General features: G+C 34.2%; 2 protein-coding genes across 2 annotated transcripts; one reads left to right on the top strand and one right to left on the bottom strand.

Moving 5' to 3' along the window:
* Window positions 1–2,089: 2,089 nt before the first annotated feature.
* LOC122104710 (olfactory receptor 4P4-like) lies at window positions 2,090–3,106 on the bottom strand. Its single transcript, XM_042675647.1, has one exon. The coding sequence runs from the start codon at window positions 3,104–3,106 to the stop codon at window positions 2,090–2,092; it is 1,017 nt and encodes a 338-aa protein (XP_042531581.1).
* A 14,003-nt stretch (window positions 3,107–17,109) lies between these two features.
* On the top strand, window positions 17,110–18,045 carry LOC122105175 (olfactory receptor 4C15-like). The gene has a single exon (XM_042676319.1). It carries the CDS (start codon window positions 17,110–17,112, stop codon window positions 18,043–18,045), a length of 936 nt encoding a protein of 311 aa, XP_042532253.1.
* The last annotated feature ends 1,962 nt before the right edge of the window (window positions 18,046–20,007 follow it).

Raw genomic sequence — 20,007 nt, 5'->3', positions numbered from 1 at the left:
TCTATCAATGATTTTTATGATACACATTATTTTAGAAGGCTCCTAAATTCAGAAGTAATAAAATTTAGAAACCTATGAGTTTCATAAGCTATATATTACAAAATGCTTCAATAATGTCTGAAACAAAATTTCTGAATCAGTCATATAAATACTTTGCAGTAAATGTTCATAGTTTGAGAATTATATAAATTTCAGAAGTAGCCTTGTTGGTTTCAGTTAACTTTCTTTTGCAATGTAAAGTGGAACAAATGGTCTTCAGATCTCTTTTCTTTATATTTGAATAATAGGGCATTTTGTATGCATAACAAATTTCAAGATAGGTTCATGGTTTATACTGAAAAGTAATAACTTTAAGCATTTCTTTTCTTTTACTTACTTGTTTATTTCCTATAACTTTTCTCTTCAATTCCTTGCTCTTGGATAAACTGTGAATTTTCTTTTTCTATTATGCTGGTCATAATTAATTGTTTTTACCTTTTTTGTGTGTATGACAGTACTGAAGCTTAAACACAGGGCTTCAAGTTCTCACTTGTTTTTTTCAGTCAAAACTAGTTCTCTAACACTTGAGTCAGAGATCTACTTTCAGCGTTTATTCTGGTTAATTGAAGGCAACAGTCTCCAACCTTTGTCTGTTGAGCTGTCTTCAAACCATGATCCTCAAATCTCAGTGTTCAAATAAGGAGGAACATTCATAATTTTTTCTCTGTTATTTTTAAGGTAGTTTTTCAAAGCCTTAAATTTTTATTTAAGACTACATTAGTTTATCATTTCCTCAACTAATATCATTGTGAATATTTGTACTTAAATTAGAAAGTTGCATAGCTAATCATCAGTAATGACTTCCATGTAACAGTATCCAGATTAAGACACAGAATACTTAGAATTACCCCCCACGCCATCTTTCTTCCTAACTCCACAAGCAACCACTATCCTACCTTCTGTTGTACCATAGATTAATTGTAGGTATTTTTTTAATATTGTGTAAATGATATCATATAACACTCCTCCTTCCTGCATTCTTTCATCCCTATTAATATGGATATTAATATTAATATTTCATCTTTATAAATTGCTCCGTGTTGACATATCACCAACATCGTTGAAATACTCTTTCAAATTAGCATAATTTTTGTGTTTATTTCAAATAGTGATATAAAAAATCAAAGTTGCTGTGCTCATGGATTTTATGTACTAAGAATTCAGACACACTGGGAAAGGTAATGTAAGCCATAGTGAAAAGCTGAATGAGAAATCATTTGTGGACATCTCCATTGAACTGTCTGGTGAATAATGGCGGCTGGTGGCCAGGACTGCCATTGGCTGATTGATAGAAAGTCAATATGGGTGTTTACTTGAATTTCTGAAAATTAAGAACATCCTTTTGGAAAATCAAAGAAAATAAGATCAAACGTGAAAAACAAGAAATCAGCATTGTCTAAATCAGATGTCCAATTAAAGTTGAACAACACTGACCTATGGCTGGCTCTTTCTTTTAGCATATATGCTTGTATTAAAGTGATACATAGTAAGTATACAAAATTAGGAACGTGTTGGGGTAATTCAACACACACACACAAACAGTAATGATCAGATTAGAGTTATTAACATATCTGTCACCTTGAAAATGTCATTTGTGATGAGAAAATCCAAAATCCTATCTCCTGGATCTTTTAAAATAGACAATATTTCAGTTCCCCTCACTTTCCACTTTTCTTTCTGAGATAGTTTTTCTGTCTGTCTGTCTGTCTGTCTATCTATCTATCTATCTATCTATCTATCTATCTATCTGTCTGTCTGTCTGTCTGTCTGTCTCTCTGTCTGTCTCTCTGTCTGTCATCTATCAGAAGTAAATCTACTGAACATAGTTTGAGAAAGGGAAGAAGGGGAAATGGAAGCGTAAAAGAGAGGTGAAATTATTCAACATGTACCATATATTCGTAATGGAAGCATCACAGTGAAGCCCCCTCATACTATTAATACATGCTAATTCAAAAGAAAAAGTTAAGCTTCCTTTAATCTGGCAAAAATACATATTAATTTTAAACTCAGTCTCCCTGCTGTGGTGTAGAACACAGTTTGTTCTTCCTGTTTACCTGATTTTTTTTTCTGTTATTCCACCATGCTCAGATTCAAATCTGAGCCTGAAACTGAATTCGGAAATGTCTTTCATAGATCGAACTATTTTTCCAAAAACCATTTGGTGAATCCAAATTTTTCTTATGGCATGCTTCATATCCACATTCCTCAGCGTGTAGATCAGAGGGTTGAACATGGGAGCAATGATGGTGTAGAAAAGAGCAAACACTTTATCCTCTGGAAAGGTGACATTTGGTCTAATATAAACGAAGAGGACAGGCACAAAGAACACAATCATAACTGTTATGTGAGAGCTGCAAGTAGAAAGAGCTTTGGAACGGCTCCCTGCAGGGTAAACCCTGATAGTATAAAATATCAGCAAATAAGACATCATCAGAATCACAAACACCACTAATGCAATTAGTCCCGAATTAACAATAACCAACAGACCAATTCTTTGGGTATCAATGCAAGCCAACTTCAGCAAAGGGTACACATCACAGAAGAAGTGATCCATCTCATTGGGGCCGCAGAAGGGTAGGAAGATGGTGAGAAGAAACTGACTGGCTGAGTGCAGGAATCCTCCAGCACAACAGGTGAGGATGATCACGTGACACCTCTGCCTGTTCATGATGACCATGTAGTGCAGCGGTTTACAGATGGCCACATAGCGGTCATAGGCCATTGCTGTAAGAATGAAGATCTCAATGGCTCCAAGAAAGTGGAGGATAAAAAGCTGCACCATGCAGTTGTTATAGGAAATAGTCTTTCTTTCTGTCAGTAAATCAGTCATTAGTTTGGGTGTCACGGTGGAGGTGTAGCAGAGATCAGAGAAGGAGAGGTAATTGAGAAAGAAATACATGGGTTGGTCAATTAGCTGAGTGCATGTGATCGAAATCATGATGAGCACATTTCCCACCCAAATCGCTAGGTAGCAAAATAGAAATAACACAAAGCAGAAGATTTCAATGTTCTTGTTTTGAGAAAGTCCCAGGAGAATGAAGAAGGTGACATTATTTCTATTTTCCATGATCCAGTGCAGTGAAAAAATATACACAGCAGCCACCTGAAGACATAAATCCAGTGAACATCAAATATAGTGAATCTGGATAAAAACACTAATATCAAGAAAGCATGAGTAATGGAGAAAATTCCAAAGCTAAGAGCAAAGGCTATTGCATATTTACCTTGGCTATGGTAAATAGTTCTGCAATGAATATGGTTGTACTGGTGGCTTTACTGGGTCCTAGTTTGTCCTGACTTTTAGCTCAGGGCTAGTCTTGAATTGGGATTCTCCTTCTACCTATTGCCTCCAGCGTAGCTGTGGCTCATGTTGTTGGATCAGATAAAGTCTCACTAACATTTTGCACAAGAAGGTCTTGAACCACCATCTTCCTGATTGCCACCTCACTGTATCTGCGATTAAAATCATGAGCCATTACACCCAACTCAAAGTACAAATATTTTATAAACATTAGTGTTTTCTGTAGGTTATTTCAAATGCAACTAGATGTTTCAATGAACCAAGCAATAACCCTGTAAGTACAAATAGCATAAAGGAGATGGTAGTTTTACCTGGATGGATTTTTTCTGATGTCAAGAAATGATATTCTGCAAATGAATACTTTCTTTAATAAAATACTAAACTTTATTTTGCCAATAAATAACTCCTAGTTCATGCCTTTTGTCACTATTCATGAGTAGTCCTAATTTGGGAATAGAAGTGAATTTTGCAAAGAATAAATTATTTGAAAGTTTCTTCCTATGCTCCTGTGTCACCACATAGAAGCTTCCAAGTATGGTTCTAGCTTTATGGTTGGTGTTTTTTTGTTATAACCATTTTGCTGTGTCTAGCCTTATGTTCCTTTTTATATTGAATATTTTTATTATCTTTAAATAGTTGTGCAAAAGAGTGCCATTTGTCAAATAAGTTTGTGAATATACAGTGCATCTTGACCAGTGTAGCCCCTTTCAACATTTGCACCCCTCCTAACCTGATTTTTTGTGTATATAATACCTCTTGATCTGATACCACTTCAACAGCCTCACCCCATTCAACTCACCATTTCCCTTATATTTCTCAATTTTTTGGTATATACCAAGCATTCTTGCCTGCATTCTCTCCCCTGTCCCCTTCAGTCTTCTACCCCTATCCTTCTGGCCTCTATAATTTTTGAGTTTGAGGAGAAGATTGATTTCTGTACACGACTCAATTATTGGTTTTAAGGATGAACTTATAAATACATTAGAAACAATAGAAAGAAAGAAAAAAAAAGATGTGTGTCCATATCTTGGGGTACATGTCACTTAATATAATCTTATCTGACCTTTTCTGCTTGTCTCAGACATACACTAGTTATTGCAAATAAGGGAAAACATGGGACCTATGTTTCTTTGGGCCTGGCTTACTTCACTTAATTTAATTTTTCCAAGTCTTTCCATTTCTTAACAAATGGGGCAATGTCATTCTTTCTGGTGGAGGCATAGAATTCTATAGTGTATATATACCACATTTTCTTGACCTATTCATCTACTGAGGGCCATCTGGGTTGGTTCCATATCTTAGCAATGGTAAATAATGCTGCAATAAACATGGTTGTGCTGGTAGCTTTAGAATGGTCTTGTTTTGTATTTGAAGTTGGTATAATTTGGGGAAAAAACAATTGTTTAAATAGGGATACAGGTTGACTCATTGCAAGAATGAGATGTACAAGACGCTATGTCAAAAAATGAACTTTACACGGGGAGGCAGGGAGTGTGGTTGTGGAGATGGTAGGGAAGGGATGGTAGGAGAGAAACAAAGGAGGAGGCAACAATACTTGATAAGAAATGTACTCATTACCTTGCTCATGTAACTGTAACCCCTCTGTACAGTATTCTCACAATGAAAAACTTATTTTAAAAATGGGGAAAAAAGGATGAACTCGTTTCATTTCTTTCAACAGACTGAATGTGACGAATAATTTCTCCCTATATATTTCTAAGTTTCATATTTAAAGATAGATGGAAAAAACCCTTTGTACAATTACTCAAAGTCCATAAAATATAATTTTTAAAGAGAAAAACTGGAGAACTCTGAAAAGAACATATACAAGTAGACCTTTAGGTTCAATTCTATTTGATGTGCATATGTGCATAATAACACTTCTTCAAACTTTTATTATCTTTAAGTAGTTGGGCAAAGGGGTTGGAATTCAACATGTCAGTTTATTGGTACAATGTATCTTGATCAATGCCAAGCTCTTTAGAAATGTTTAATGAAACTTTCTTAATGAAATATAGTGAGACCATTAAACTACCGTTTACAAAATCAGAAATTAAATTAAAATTTTCTTAAGCACACAGCCTGAGAACATACATAACAGGTTTAGAAACATACTAACAGAATACATTGAATGAAAAGAATTTCTTAATTTTATTCATGATTGTCTTATTCTTTGAGAAAACAAAGAGCCACCAAAGTTACTGCCTTTTCATTATTTAAGCCAGTATGTAATTGACATAGTGGAATGACCAGTGAAGTTAAACTCAAACTAATAAAAACATAGACAATAAATAAAAATGGCCTTCTACACCAGTTCTGTATCATACATATATGTAAAGATTAACTTATAGCTGACATACATGGGTAAAACATACACAATCTCATGGTTCATTTTCTAGTGACACTAGAGCAGCCACAGTGACCCTTGTACAGAAACAAAAGATGGGAAGAAGAGGTTGTGACTTATTTTATAGTCAACTTTTATTACTTGTAATTATTCATTCCAGGTTTCAATCTGTAAAATTATAGCTTTGAGATAAAGAAATGGATGACCTAAGTCAGCTGTTTACAATAACCATCAGTAAATCTAATAATTGTTTTATTTCCTTAGAATTGGAGCATTGCCTTGAGCTATAAATTCTGAGTAGGAATTAACTTTTTTTTCTTTCCACTTCTGGGGCTTGAACTCAATACTTGTATTTTGTCCCTGAGACTCTCTGTTCTCAAAGCTAGCATTCTACCACTTGAGCCCCAACACCACTTCTGGCTTTTTGTTTATGTGGCACTGAGGAATCGAACCCAGGGTTTCATGCATGCTACTCTACCACTAAGCCACGTTCAAAGCCAAGAGGAATTAACTTTCTAAACCATTGCAGTAACTCTAAACAATAAATATCACTATAAATAGCTAGAGTGTCACAGATATATTAAATAAATAGCCTAAAGACAAATTCTTAACAAGTACTAGACCCAATATATTATTAACATAAGGCATACATCACCTGATAAGACATTTAAAATCTTAGTCACTTAATACAGTTCTTGCTTTTAAAATGTATAATAAATCTGTGATGTCATTAGATAAGTGATTTCAATGTGTCAAACATCTCAGGGTAGAATCTATGTAAACAATGTAAACTTTAAACATGCTTGCTTTAAATTCTGTAAGGACAAAGAAATTGTCTCATGCTAAGCCATAGAAATAATGAGAACACTTACACAAATTTAATTTTGACATATACATAGCTCTCACAGGTCCATGTGATTTTTGTCAGGTAGTAATTTTTCTAAGATCATAGCATCATTGGTGAGGGCCCTGCTAATGCATACATCAATTGCCAGCTCTGTCAAGAATGAACTCTTAATTATCATACAAATAGAAGAGCTACTCCCTTAATCAAGGGGACCCAGTGATTATTCCAACTCTTTTATATATGGTTTTCTTGTCAAAAAACAGGATATTCATTTAAGCAACAAATATTAAAGTTTCCAGATTGATTAAAAATAGTTCAAATATTTAAAATACTATGTAAATAATTTACTCATAACTATCCCCATTATTGTAACAATCATTGCAAATAAGAGCTTGTAACAAGTAAAGGTAATATAATATAGAATTCCGATTATACATACTTCATGGTCTTGCAATTATTTCTTTTTCTCTCTCTCACTCTCTCTCTCCTTTATAGAAAGGTAAGAAACAATGTTCCTGCTAGTGATTTTTGTAATGATATTATTTTTCCACTGAATCTGTTTCCTCATGTATTGCTTAACATGTGAGTCACCTTTTTCTTACTTAATACTTTGTTAACTTCTATCAAAACCTCAATTCTAATGTTTGATTTCTTCTTTAAAGTGTGCTACCAAGCTAGGTATCATTTCCCTACAAATCTCCTCTGAAAAGTCACACCACAACCTCAATGGGCTACTCCTTCCATTGGTTGCCACCTTAGTCTCAAAATAAGATAGTCTCCTGAGTTCATACTGGATGTTTGTGCTTATCGTTAGCTGGTAGTCTGTCTCCTTACTATATAATGCAAACAGAAATGACATTACAATTTCAGACAGGATAATGCAAAAAACAGGAATAATTTCTCACCTTTTGTCTCATGCTTGAATTGTCATGAATCCATTCCAATTTCTAACTTCCCATTGTTTTCTCTTTCCTTACTGTAATTCTGATAGTTCTGCTGATAAACTATTTCATTTCATTTTCCTGGATTGATCACTTTGTGTAGTTTGCTAGCTCCCTACAGAAAAAAAATTTTTAAAAATAGAAAATTACTCATATCATCTTTGAGAAAGGGGGGACTATGTGTATACCAATCAGAATGCTTGGCCCAGAGCTACAGTTTGAAGAACAATAATATGCAAATGAGTCAAACCATAATCAATACTTTTGATTTACTACATCATTAAAAGTATTATTCAAGGTGTCCGGAGACACAACATTTATTGGATACTTAATGGAGTAAAAAAAAAAAATCTTCAAAACTATTGATTCACAGAAATACTGGAGCATTGCCTAAGATTTACCTTCCAAAATGATCCTGACTCATTTCCACCTAGTTGCCACACATGTTGAAGTGTGGGGAGAATCCAGATTCTGAATTGTTAGCAAGCCACCATCAGCTTGGCCCATGATGTAAGAGTCTCAGTTTATATATATTGTCCTGGGCCCCAGGGACTGAAATTCCCCAGAACTTTAAACCAAGAGATTTGTGATAAAAACAAATTTGAAGGACTTTTCTCTTCCCCAATCTCCAGATTGCCTAAGGAGAAAAGGACAGTTGCAACAAGTCTGGCAGTTATTGAGCTCCACCTTTCCACAACTTACATTGTGCTCTTGGGGAAAATTAGACTGTGAGCTCGCTTACTTATAAATATTTGTTAGGTAAACTTTCAAAACAGAATCTAGTAAGACCTTTATTATTTCACATCAATTAAAAAAATTGTCCATAGAATTTTACTTGGCCATTAGAAAGAATAGCATGTGCTAATTGTAAAGATGGAAACAACTTGGAGAAAAAAAAATATATTAAGTAAGTCAGTCTGTGGGAGACAAAGCTTGCATGGATTCCCTCTTTTGTGGTAGCTGGAGTTAGTCATCTACACACCTGAAAGTAAACATATTGGTGCTATGCAAGTGGTTACAAATATATTAACTGAAATACAAAAGATTCAAAGGAGAACTCAAATAGTGTAATTCCTCAGATAGGCAAAGTGACAGCCCAACAAAATAAACATCAGAAAATCAGTACTTGCAAGAGGATAGCTGGAGTGAAGACGAGAGGGTTGATGAATGAAGAAGAGACGTGTGAAGGCTGGGGGGGATGTGGTTGAAAATTCAATGAATCTCCTACAGAATTAAGAAATAGGGTGGGTGAGTGTGTTGAAAGGGGTGACATTGTTCAAGATGCACGACATTCATAAACTGCTTTGTTAAATGGCAACTCCTATGTACAATTACTCACAGATAATATTTTTTTAATTTTCAAAAAAGACATGAATAGTGTCTGGAGAGATGGAGGAAGAATGATAAAAGACATCACCCTGATCAAAATGCATTGTACTCACAAATAAACCTGTTGACTTGAAACCCCTTTGTACAACTATGCAATATAAAAAATTGAAAATAAACGGGGTACCAGTAGGTAGCTCACACCTGTAATCCTAGCTACTCAGGAAGCTAAGATCTGAGGATTGCCAGATCAAAGCCTGCCGGGGCAGGAAAGTCTGTGAGACTCTTATCTCCAATAAACCACCAGAAAACAAGCAGTGGCACTGTGGCTCAAGTGGTAGAGCACTAGCCTTGAGCTGAAGAGCTAAGGGACAGTGCCCAGGCCCAGAGTTCAAGCCATACGACTGACCAAAAAATAATAAAACTTAAAAAATTAAAATTAATACTAAAAAAATACAGCTTCAATCACTTAAAGTTACATGACTTCATTTTCCCCATAGATCTCTATATTTTTTGCACATCTGTTTTCCTTTTTACTATATCTATACGTACAGATATCCACATCTTAGACACACAGCGTAAAACACCAGAAGCATTGGCTGAGCAGCACTTCAGCAAGTGTTCTCATCTAGTCTTCCCAGTGAACTAGTTAAGTCCACTAGGGCTTTTTATTTTGCATGCGAGAAATCCTTGTAATTAGTATCAATATATGACCCCTTCATTTAGGTACCTGCACTCCTAAGAAATAAGTGCAAAACTGTATTAAATAAAATTGTTTCAGAATGGATGTACGTTTTTCAATTGTTTCTGAAAACAATCACATGCAACTGCTCAGAATATTTAATACAATCTTTGAGCACTATTTTATACATTTGAGTATATATAACCTAGCATACATTTTTGATTCTCAATTTCCAAATGTTGAAATATTTTTCCTTGTGAATAGAATTTTGTGAAAAGTGTCTTGCCCAATAAGATCACTGAACTGTAATACTGTACATTGTTAACTTAATAATAGTATAATGGCATCAAAAATAAATTCAGTTGTAAAGTAAGTAATCCCTACCATATGCTAGTCAGTTGAAGTTTAAATTAAACACATCTTTAGGTTAATTTTCACTGAAAATATTTAAAGTAATTGTAGAATTTCGGTGGTCAAGTGAAAACTTAGGTAGATCTGGGCTAAAAACAAATAAGGAATGAATTCATATTTATTTGTGAAACACACTTATGAATGAAGTTGCTAAAAGGGAAATCTCTGTCTGGAAGATGCATAATTAGTAAACATTATCGTGTGTCTGCATGAATTGTGTATAATCAATAGTCTTTCAAGGTGAATTGTCCATTCTTCTGCTCATTTTCCTGGTTTATGGTGCAAGCATTAATTTTAGTACTTTGTGAGAATCTGTTTTAAATTAATGGCAGTTGAAAATAACATCAGTAAAACACATCTACAAAGAGATAGTAGTAGTTTCTGTGGTGCATATTCAATGTATCAGGGAGTAATATTTTCATGTATCAGTATCTGATCAGAATACTTTCTCATACAGCATCAACTTATTTTATATTTAAGTATTACTAATACTTTCCTCTCAGCTTTCAGTAAATAAAAATATAACCCTGTTTTCACTGTATTTGATGTTGTTATCATTTGGGGAAGGGAAGGGAAAAAAAGAAATCGTTTAAATAGGGAGGGATACAGGTGGACCCATTGCAACAATGAGATGTACAAGTTGTTATGTCGAAAAATGAACTTCACAACTTTGGGTGGGTAAGACAGGTGCAGAGGGCGTGGGAGGGGAATGGGAAGGGATTGGAAGGGGAAACAAAGGAGGAGGCAACAATGCTTGATAAGAAATGTACTCATTACCTTGCTCATGTAATTGTAACCCCTCTGTACGGCATTTTAACAATAAATAAATAAATAAATATAAACAAATAAAAGAAGATTATTGATTTGATGAGGATTCTGAACTAACAGTGAAGGGACTTTTATAAGCAACATCCAGTAACTCCTTGTTCATTGATCACTTTTGATATATAATCAGTGTTTTTAGATAAGTTTATTAAAGTCTGATTTTAAGAATAATTCATAAGTAATTTTAAAAATAATAATTTGTCCCTGAGGTTTTGTGTTGTTTCTTCGTTTCATTTTGCTTAAAACTTCTTTCTGGAGAATACTATATGTTTTTTTCATTGAAAACATGGTAGTATATCATGAAAATAAACTAATTTGAAGGGGTTGCTCTTATATTATTTTTTATTTATTATTTTTTATTTTTTGAGTTCGGTCGTGGGGCCTGAATTCTGGGCCTGGGTGCTGTCCCTCAGCTCTTCAGCTCAAGGCTAGCACCCTACCATTTGAGCCATAGCGGCACTTTTGGCTTTTTTTTTCTTTTTGCTTATGTGGTGCTGAGGAATCGAACCCAGTGCCTCAGGCATGCAAGGCAAGCGCTCTACCATTGAGCCACCTTCCCAGCTCCTGCTCTATATATTTTAAAAAGGCAGTAAGTCTAGGATATTTATAATTCTCAGTCCCTTGCTCTAAAATCTGTAGCTATTATTACATTGTTCTCTAATAACTAGTTTTAGAGAACTAGTCTAACTCAGTGCCATATACTTCATTAGTAACTATTGGAAGTTTTAATTTTTTCAATCCTTCTCCAATATATGTTTGCCATAATTTGCCTTCTACAATATTTAAAAATTATCTTTAAAGCTTCATCTTCAAATGACCCTGTTGTTAATGTAATACTATATCTACTATCTGGATTTTTTGTCATAAGCTATTTATTTGGTCACTGTTGAAAATATACTTTTTTTCCATTTTCCTAGGGTCATTTGGAAAATCAGTCTCAGTAGCAATTTATTTCTTCATAGTGAATATGAATAATGTTTTCTCCAATTACACAGTCTAGGATTTTAATGTCACATATACCTGTCTTGAAGGTGTTGTTATCCTTATACATTACAATAAAATAAATTGTCCTCCATGTGTATGTTTAAATATCCATATATATAATTATTAAGATAATTAAACATAGAATATGAGTCAAGCTAAGAGAGGATAAACTAAGAGAGTCAAGTTAAGAAGGATAGGGAAACCAAAAAAAATGAATGGGCATGAAAAATTGTGTAATATATGATACACACACACACACACACACACACACATATATGTATATATAAATGGCTATCATTGAGAAACAACAAATGCTAATGAGGATATAAACTTAAAAGAAACACATGCAGATAGTGGTAGAGCATCAGCTCCTAATCCGCAAAAAGATGAGGTGGGAAGGTGAAAGGATGGGTGATGGAATGAATATGATATGTATGTGCAGGTACATGTGCATCCTCTTGAGAATATATCTGAAGGAACGTAAATCAACATATGGGAGAGAAAACTAAACAACCATGTTTATTGCAGTGCTAGTCAGAATATCCAACCAGTTAAATTAGCCTTGTTGTCCAGCAACCAATGGATGAATAAAGGAGAGAGGGAAGGAGAAAAAACTGAAAGAAGAAACAAAGAGAGACTGAGTAAGAAAGGGAAAAAAAGGAAGAAAGGAGAGGAGAGGAGAACCACATCTCTAATCTATAAATCTTTGCAGACTACACACGAAATATTCAAGAGACTCATTTGTTACTCTTTCTAGACAATATTAATTCTCCGTAGGGATGGAGACAGAATCAGTTTTTCTATTTATGGACTGCTAAGACATTGTGTCTCAATTTCTGCAAAGGAATAATATATTCTACTCTCATATACAGCACAGTCAGTTCCTAATCAGAAATGAAAAATAAAAATCCCAGAGAACTTTGAACATGGAAACCAAAAGAATACATATAAATAAACAAAATATTTTCAGTTCCTCGGGGACATAAAAGCTCTGCCAACACTTGAGAAAGTCAAGCAGTGAATAAAAATAAAGCATCCTAGAGAATGAAGTAGATGGAGACTGCCCAATCCCTGGGGAAGAGAGGAAGTGATTCTACAGGTCTATTGTTTCCAACAGAAATAAATTCCAGTTGAATGCCCTCAGTCCTGGAAGAAAGCTTTTGAGAGCCAATGGAAATATTGGTTACCCACTCTACCAAAGATGTCCTTCTTCCTGTTTCTTGGTGTTAGAAGGAAGGGAAGGGCACACCTGTCACGTGTGGCCACCACTGAGGAGGACTGAGAATAGATTGCATTCCCAAGAATTTTAACAGAATTGACAAATGGTGAGATTGAAGATTCTCCTTTATGCATTTTCAGAATGGATTTAAAATTGTGACATAATCTTTGAATGTGTGGATGTTGTTTGCAATCAAGTGTAATGCCAGGTAGGGTCTATAAATAAATTTGTGCATTTGGGCTAGTTTCGCAGTCTTTCTGATTTCTAGACTCCTCCTGAAGGGAGTTATGAAATTGATACACTCAAAGTACCTGGAAGCAGATAAAAGGACCCCTGTGGATGCTACAAGACTGATTTTCCCTGTGTTCAATAATTTTAAATGAGTGAAATTCTGATATACTTGTGTTTTGTCGTGATAGCTTTTTTATCTCTTAAGTCAGCTGAATAATCAGGACAGCAGAAAAACAGAAGACTCAGAAATCCATTTGGAAGGATAAAAGGTTGAAGGGTAAATTTTAATTCGTTTGTAAATTTCTAGAACTAATAACACCTTGAAAATGGATACCTTTAGGGACATAGGCAAACAACATAAGGAGGGGATAAGATCTGAAAATATGTTTCATATTTCCAGGTTGTCAAGGTATAGACTATGCCTAGTTATACAGACAATAAAGAAGTAATTTTCTTTTAATATGATTACTGGTTTCAATTAAAAAAGGAACTACAATTTTTTGTTTCCATACATTATTATATAGTGTTTAAATAAGGTTAACATGTTTTCTGTTTTCTTTTTCTATTATATATATATATATATATATATATATGTTTTCCTATTTTATATAACATTATCTATAAGTAGTTGTGCAAAGTAGTTGGCATTTAACAGAGCAGTTGATAAATACCATGTATCTTGACTATTGTTAGTCTTTTCAACACTTACCTATCCCTCCCCTGCCCATCCTTTCCCTCGCTCTTCTTAATTTTGCAGGAGATACACTGGAATTCTTGTATGCATTCTACCTCTTTCCCCTGACCCCATCCCATCCTTTTCAAGTATCAGCTTCCTGATATTTTGTTTTGCTTAACTCTGATTTTGCCTTTCTAAGGAATTTCACGGTTTGAGGTCCACCTTGAATCTACCATATTTCAGTTAATACATTTATATACACTTGCCTACCACCCAATGTAGTTACTTATAACTTCATAAGCTAAATCTAGCTTTAGCATCATAGGAAATGTACTTAGGGATGGGGTCTTAATGTATGCATTTAGTATATTACAACAGTAGTATGTAGCTTGTATAAACATATATATAAACATATATATACATATATTCATGCATTGAAATTCATTGTTTGAAATGTAGTTACCAAATATTACATACAATGATAAGCATACTAAAAATTCCTATTGCAGGCTTGAATATTTCATATGTTTTCAAAGTAGAAAATGAGATTCTGCTGTTTAAGAAATATTGAGTACACAAGTTTCCTTACTAAAGAAAGGAGAAGAAAATGGTAAGGCATTGAGGTCAAGGGGCAGAAGGAAGAAAATTTCCTGAGGACCCTGAACAAGGGGTGTGCTGGCATCCACATTTCTTGTTGCAAGGTACCCCACACAGCCAAGCTGCTGGAGTCTGACTCTAGAGAAAATAAAAATTGTGGAATGACCAAGGGAAAATATAAAATCCGTTTCAAAGTAAACACAAGGTGTAGAGAACTGTTTCCAAAGCATGAAATATTTTCAGGTTTAACATTTTTCATATGTCATTGTGTCTTAGTTCTCCTGACCCAAATTCTTTCAATTTGATAATGAAATATCTACACCTACCTTTTTCTGCAACTAAAATATGCCATGGTGAGTTACAATGATAGAATTTGATCTTTTGATAGTTGTAGCAAGATAGACGTTGAACAAGATTATTCTTTAAGTATATCTCCTCTAGACATTAAATTTAAGTGAAAAGTGTGTATAAATAGGAAGAATCATTACAAGTATTGGCTTGGCTTTTATTTAATACCATTAAAATCAATCTGTATGTACTATTGCTAATTGTATTTACTCATGGAAGAATGTGCTGTCTGTTTGTAATATTCTCTTTATACAATCATGTTCCTGTCATTAATTATACCAAATACTTTTTCATTTTTCTAACTAAAAATGTTATCTGTGACACCATCCATTGTTAAAGCTCCTTACTTCAATTTACTGTTAGAGAAATTTCTGAATGTAAACCAGTCTATAATTCTGAAAATATTTGCTAATCCATTTTTCCACCTGAATATGTAAGTGTCATTCCTTTGTTATAATTTTAAGAATGAGTATAGTTTTAACATAACAAACTCAAATGAAACTACTTTATTTTTTATATTTCTTGAATTAACATATACTAAAACCATGAATTAACATATACTAAATTCTGGAATTTACATATACTAAAACCATAAGAAAGTAAAAACAGAGATTATTCTTCTGAGTGATTCAATGAATGTATGTATCTTATAAACAATGCTGACAACAAAATATGGCATTTCTTTGATTTATACATTGCAAAACATGTTCATAGTATGTTGTATTCACTTTCATGGTTAAGGCAGCTTAAATTAGTGTGATAGGGTAGAAGCCTGAGGCATCTAATGTGTTAAATGACACGAGACACTTAACTAATGACATGTTTTTGATAAACTTCAGTCTTTTCTGTTTCATTAAGCTATTTATTCTGAAGTAAAAACAAAGGAGCCTGGAATTAAGCTCAAGTCTGTATGAGCCTGGTGTCAATGTTCTTACTCATTGCTTTTCCTTGTCTTTCCTGATTTATGTTTAGGCTAAGATTTCTATTGCTGGATTATATAGTGATGTTTTATCATTATTTTTAAATAAATTGCTGTGGTTTAACAGAATGACACAATAGGGTTTGCTTTGTATTCCTGTTACTTGGTGAGAGTTTTGAATGGGATATAAAATTTGTGACTGTGGAATTGCTTGAGGAATACCTAAATTGATGGGGATGGTTGATTCAAAAATCAGGACAAAGATAATAATCTCATACACAAAATCATATGCTTTCTAATTACACTGAGATTTTTTAAATCATTTTGGTTAAACCAATGTTCCATTCATAAAAGCCCACTTGTGTTTACCTCAAACAAATATATCCCTTACTCTTTTATTCACCTGCTTAACAGAAACACATGCAAGTATGCAGATATATATACACTGTATTAGACATATTACAGGCTTATTGGGTAATAGGTACAGGTAAGGAAACAATTATTCATCAAACTAATGTCTACCTATAGGATGTTAAGTCAAAACTTGGAGGAATTCACCTTTTTGTTCTACAATATTTTCTCTTGTTTCCATCATCAAGATGCCTAAGAAATCATGTGCTCTCTTACAGGTGGATGTGGCCTATACAAAGGCCACACCTATTCTGAAGTACCTGCTGGAAAAGACATTTTCCTGTCTCCTTCCCTCTTGATCTGTGAAAATAAGAAGTGGGTCGCAGAGGCTTAGTTGTAAAAGAAAAATAATTGGTTTCCGTACAAACTGCCTAACAGATACAAAACAAATTCTTTTCTCTGGAATTACTTAATTTACACATCAGGGAAGATTTTGAAACTGGAATTGTCTTCTATAAGGAAATGATATGTGCATTGAATTGCCCGATACAGTTCAGAGATTTAGAGAAATGCTTGAGAACTGGCCATGATTTTTGTTTGAATCTTAACTGCGTGTCATTTTTTTCTTCTCTTTGTAGATGAAAGTCTCCTAATCGGGAATAGAATTCAAGTCATTGGTTTTAATTCCTTGATGATCACAAACCTGATTAACAAACTATAATCCTGCCTTCAAACTGGAATATGTCACAGAAAGCTTCTTAATAATTCAATCCAGGAAGCTACTGCTAATTAATCAAAGCTTACCCTTGATATAAAAATGATTCAAAGTAGTGTTGAAGAATGCATGTGTTAAAGTAACTAACAATTTATTCCACTTGAATTCTTCCTGCCTTCCCACTACTGACTTCCAATTTTATGTTCTCAATGATGACAATGACATGATACTTTTTATAGCATGAAACCAAATTGTTGAAGTTCAGCATATAGTAAATTAGCCAGAAGTACTTTTCCTTTCTTTTTGTTTCTTTTCTTTTTATTACAACTTTCATTTTTTCCCAGGAAGCCATGCAAAACTGGAGCACTGTAACTGAATTTGTTCTTCTGGGACTTTCACAGAATTCCAAACTTCAGGAAGTCATATTTGTTGTATTTTTGTTTGTCTACATCTCAACTATTGGGGGTAACATGCTCATCATATTGACCATTGTCTGCAGCCCTGCACTACGGGGCTACCCCATGTACTTCTTCCTGACCTTCCTGTCCTTCCTGGATGCATGCTTCTCCTCTGTGATTGCCCCAAAGGCCATGGCAGATGCCTTGGTGGAGAGAAAGACCATCTCCTTTAAAGGCTGCATGATACAGATCTTTGCCATACATTTCCTTGCTGGTGCAGAGGTAATTGTCCTCACTGCCATGGCTTTTGACCGCTATGTGGCCATTTGCAGACCATTGCACTACTCTTCCATCATGAACTGGAGGCTCTGTGGCATTCTGGTGGGCATGGCATGGGCAGGGGGTTTCTTGCATTCCATTGGGCAAGTTCTCTTTGCTTCCCAGCTGCCCTTCTGTGGCTCCAATGTCATCGATCACATCATGTGTGACTTGCACCCTTTACTGAACATTGTATGCACAGACACACACATCTTTCGGCTTTTCGTGATTGCCAACAGTGGCTCTATCTGCACTATCATCTTCACCTTGTTGTTGGTTTCCTACGGGGTCATTTTGTTCTCTCTGAGAAATCACAGTTCTGAAGGGCGGAGGAAGGCCTTTTCCACCTGTGGGTCCCACATAGCAGTGGTGGTTTTGTTCTTTGTCCCGTGTATTTTTATGTATGCCAGACCTCCGTCTGCCTTCTCCTCTGATAAAATCATGGCAATATTTTGCAGCATGCTTACCCCTTTGCTCAACCCTTTGATTTATACACTTAGGAATAAAGACATGAAAAATGCTATGAGAAAAGTCTTGAGGAGATTGGTGGTATTTGCTGATGATAAATAAAGCAATCAACTGATTAAATATTAAAACTTACTTACACAAATAGTTAGTTACACAAATGCTCCAGGGTAATGAATGTTGCGTGCTGAGAGGAAACACAATGCCATAGTAAAATAACTGATGTTAGCAGCAGGCAATGATTTCATATTCAGAATACTCACTGACTCTAATTTGTCAAATCACTACCGTTCTATACAAATGAGGAAATAAAAAGAAATAATGAAATGATTAGTTATCTACAAAAGTTTTGATTTATGCCATACATCAAAAATGTTTGATAAATGGGGAAATAATTTTAAGGGTTTAGAAAATGAAATATAAAATATTTCAGGTGAAAAAAAGATATATAGGCCACTAATTTTAGTGAATGACAAAGAAACAACCAAGATCCAAAAAAGAGAGCAAATAATTACAATTCCCCAAACTACAAGTATTGCTTTGTAAGATCGTTTGATGGGTACATTACCCTCTATTATGGAATTTTTGCTACTTCTTCAATTTTGAGATACATAATCAAATTTGCTTCAGATCTATGTATGAATAAAATCCTCTTGGCAGTGGACACAGAGAGGAGACAGATTCCATAAGGGAGGTAGCATTGAAGATCTCTATTCTACAGAATAAAGAATAAACATTTGTACGTTCCTTTTCCTAACAAAGACAGGAGCCAATCCGTGCATATAATGGACTTACCTCTTCCTCAAAGATGAGAATAGAAGTCATCTGACAATGAAAAATAACTTGAAAGAATTTATGTTTCAATTTAACTAGTAATTTGGTATCTTACCATACTGAAAATAATTCTTGTTATAAAATAATCCATAAAATAATCAGTACAGAATGTAATCAAATATAGAAATCTCTTATCTATAAGCCTTTACTAAATGTAAAATATGTTTCATTATGACATTTTCATATATGTACTTAATGTACTTTGATTATTTTTACTTCCACCATTTTGATTTGCTCCCTGTCTATCCTACTGCTCACCTTCTAAAACTTCAAACTTGTACTATCACATCTTTTGATGACTCTAGATTCACCTATGACAGATGACATCATAGCGACCTGTGAATACTTTTCAGCTAAACTCTTGATTTTATCCGAGTCCTTTCCACCCTCTCTTCCCTAGAAATGCCATCACAGATACATTTTTTGCTATATTTTATTAATCGCCTAGACATTTTTCAATCCAATTAAATTTGTAATCAGAGTTAATCATCCTACCATATAATGACTAACAAAATTTTCACCATTGTGTTTCCTTGGGCATAGTATTTTGATAGCAAAATTTGAAAGATTCACCTAATGTTCACTTTTATTTTTATGTGTGCAACATTATGCTATGGTTTTATTAGATTTTATTTTATTGTTATTGTTATTGTAGAGGTGATGTACAGAGAATATAAATCAGGTAATGAGTACAGTTCTTATGAACCATATCTCCCCAGTTATTATAATATTTCATCAAGTATTTTATATGAAATATCCTCCAAGACATAATTATACCTGCTTGTGGTGACACATGCTTATAATCGAAGTACCAGAAATTGGAAACAAAAAGACTGAGAGACAGCCAATCTGAGATACTGTGGAAACTGCTGTTTTTTAACAACAACAATATAAAAAAAAGACCCTGGCTTTCCCTTTCCATGAAATTTTTCCAATGCTGTCTTGGACTCTATTGCCTATTTCTTATTACTTATTGTCTCATTTTCCCTAACTGTATAAAATTATTCTTTAGGATAATATGAAAAAAACCCAGTAGGTGCCAAAATTAAACAAAATAAAAGCCTATCCCCTCACAGTCATTAAACTTCCTTAAGGTGCTCGGTAATGTTGCATAATTTCTGTGAATAAGTTTCTGTCATATGAAATGCAGCTTTAATACCTGCTGTATGAAGTAGTTATGTGCACTAAAATATAAGACTTGCAAAGTAATTAACAAGGACATTTCATATGAAG

Source organism: Dipodomys spectabilis, unplaced genomic scaffold (assembly GCF_019054845.1).
Source record: "Dipodomys spectabilis isolate Male_0828 unplaced genomic scaffold, ASM1905484v1 ptg000030l, whole genome shotgun sequence".
Lineage (NCBI taxonomy): Eukaryota > Metazoa > Chordata > Mammalia > Rodentia > Heteromyidae > Dipodomys > Dipodomys spectabilis.
The sequence above is the reverse complement of the archived record's forward strand: the minus strand, read 5'-3'. Positions and strand labels throughout refer to the sequence as shown.

Excerpts from the sequence above, each read along its gene's own strand:
- LOC122104710 (XM_042675647.1), bottom strand. The coding sequence starts at position 3,106 with ATGGAAAATAGAAATAATGTCACCTTCTTCATTCTCCTGGGACTTTCT.
- LOC122105175 (XM_042676319.1), top strand. The coding sequence starts at position 17,110 with ATGCAAAACTGGAGCACTGTAACTGAATTTGTTCTTCTGGGACTTTCA.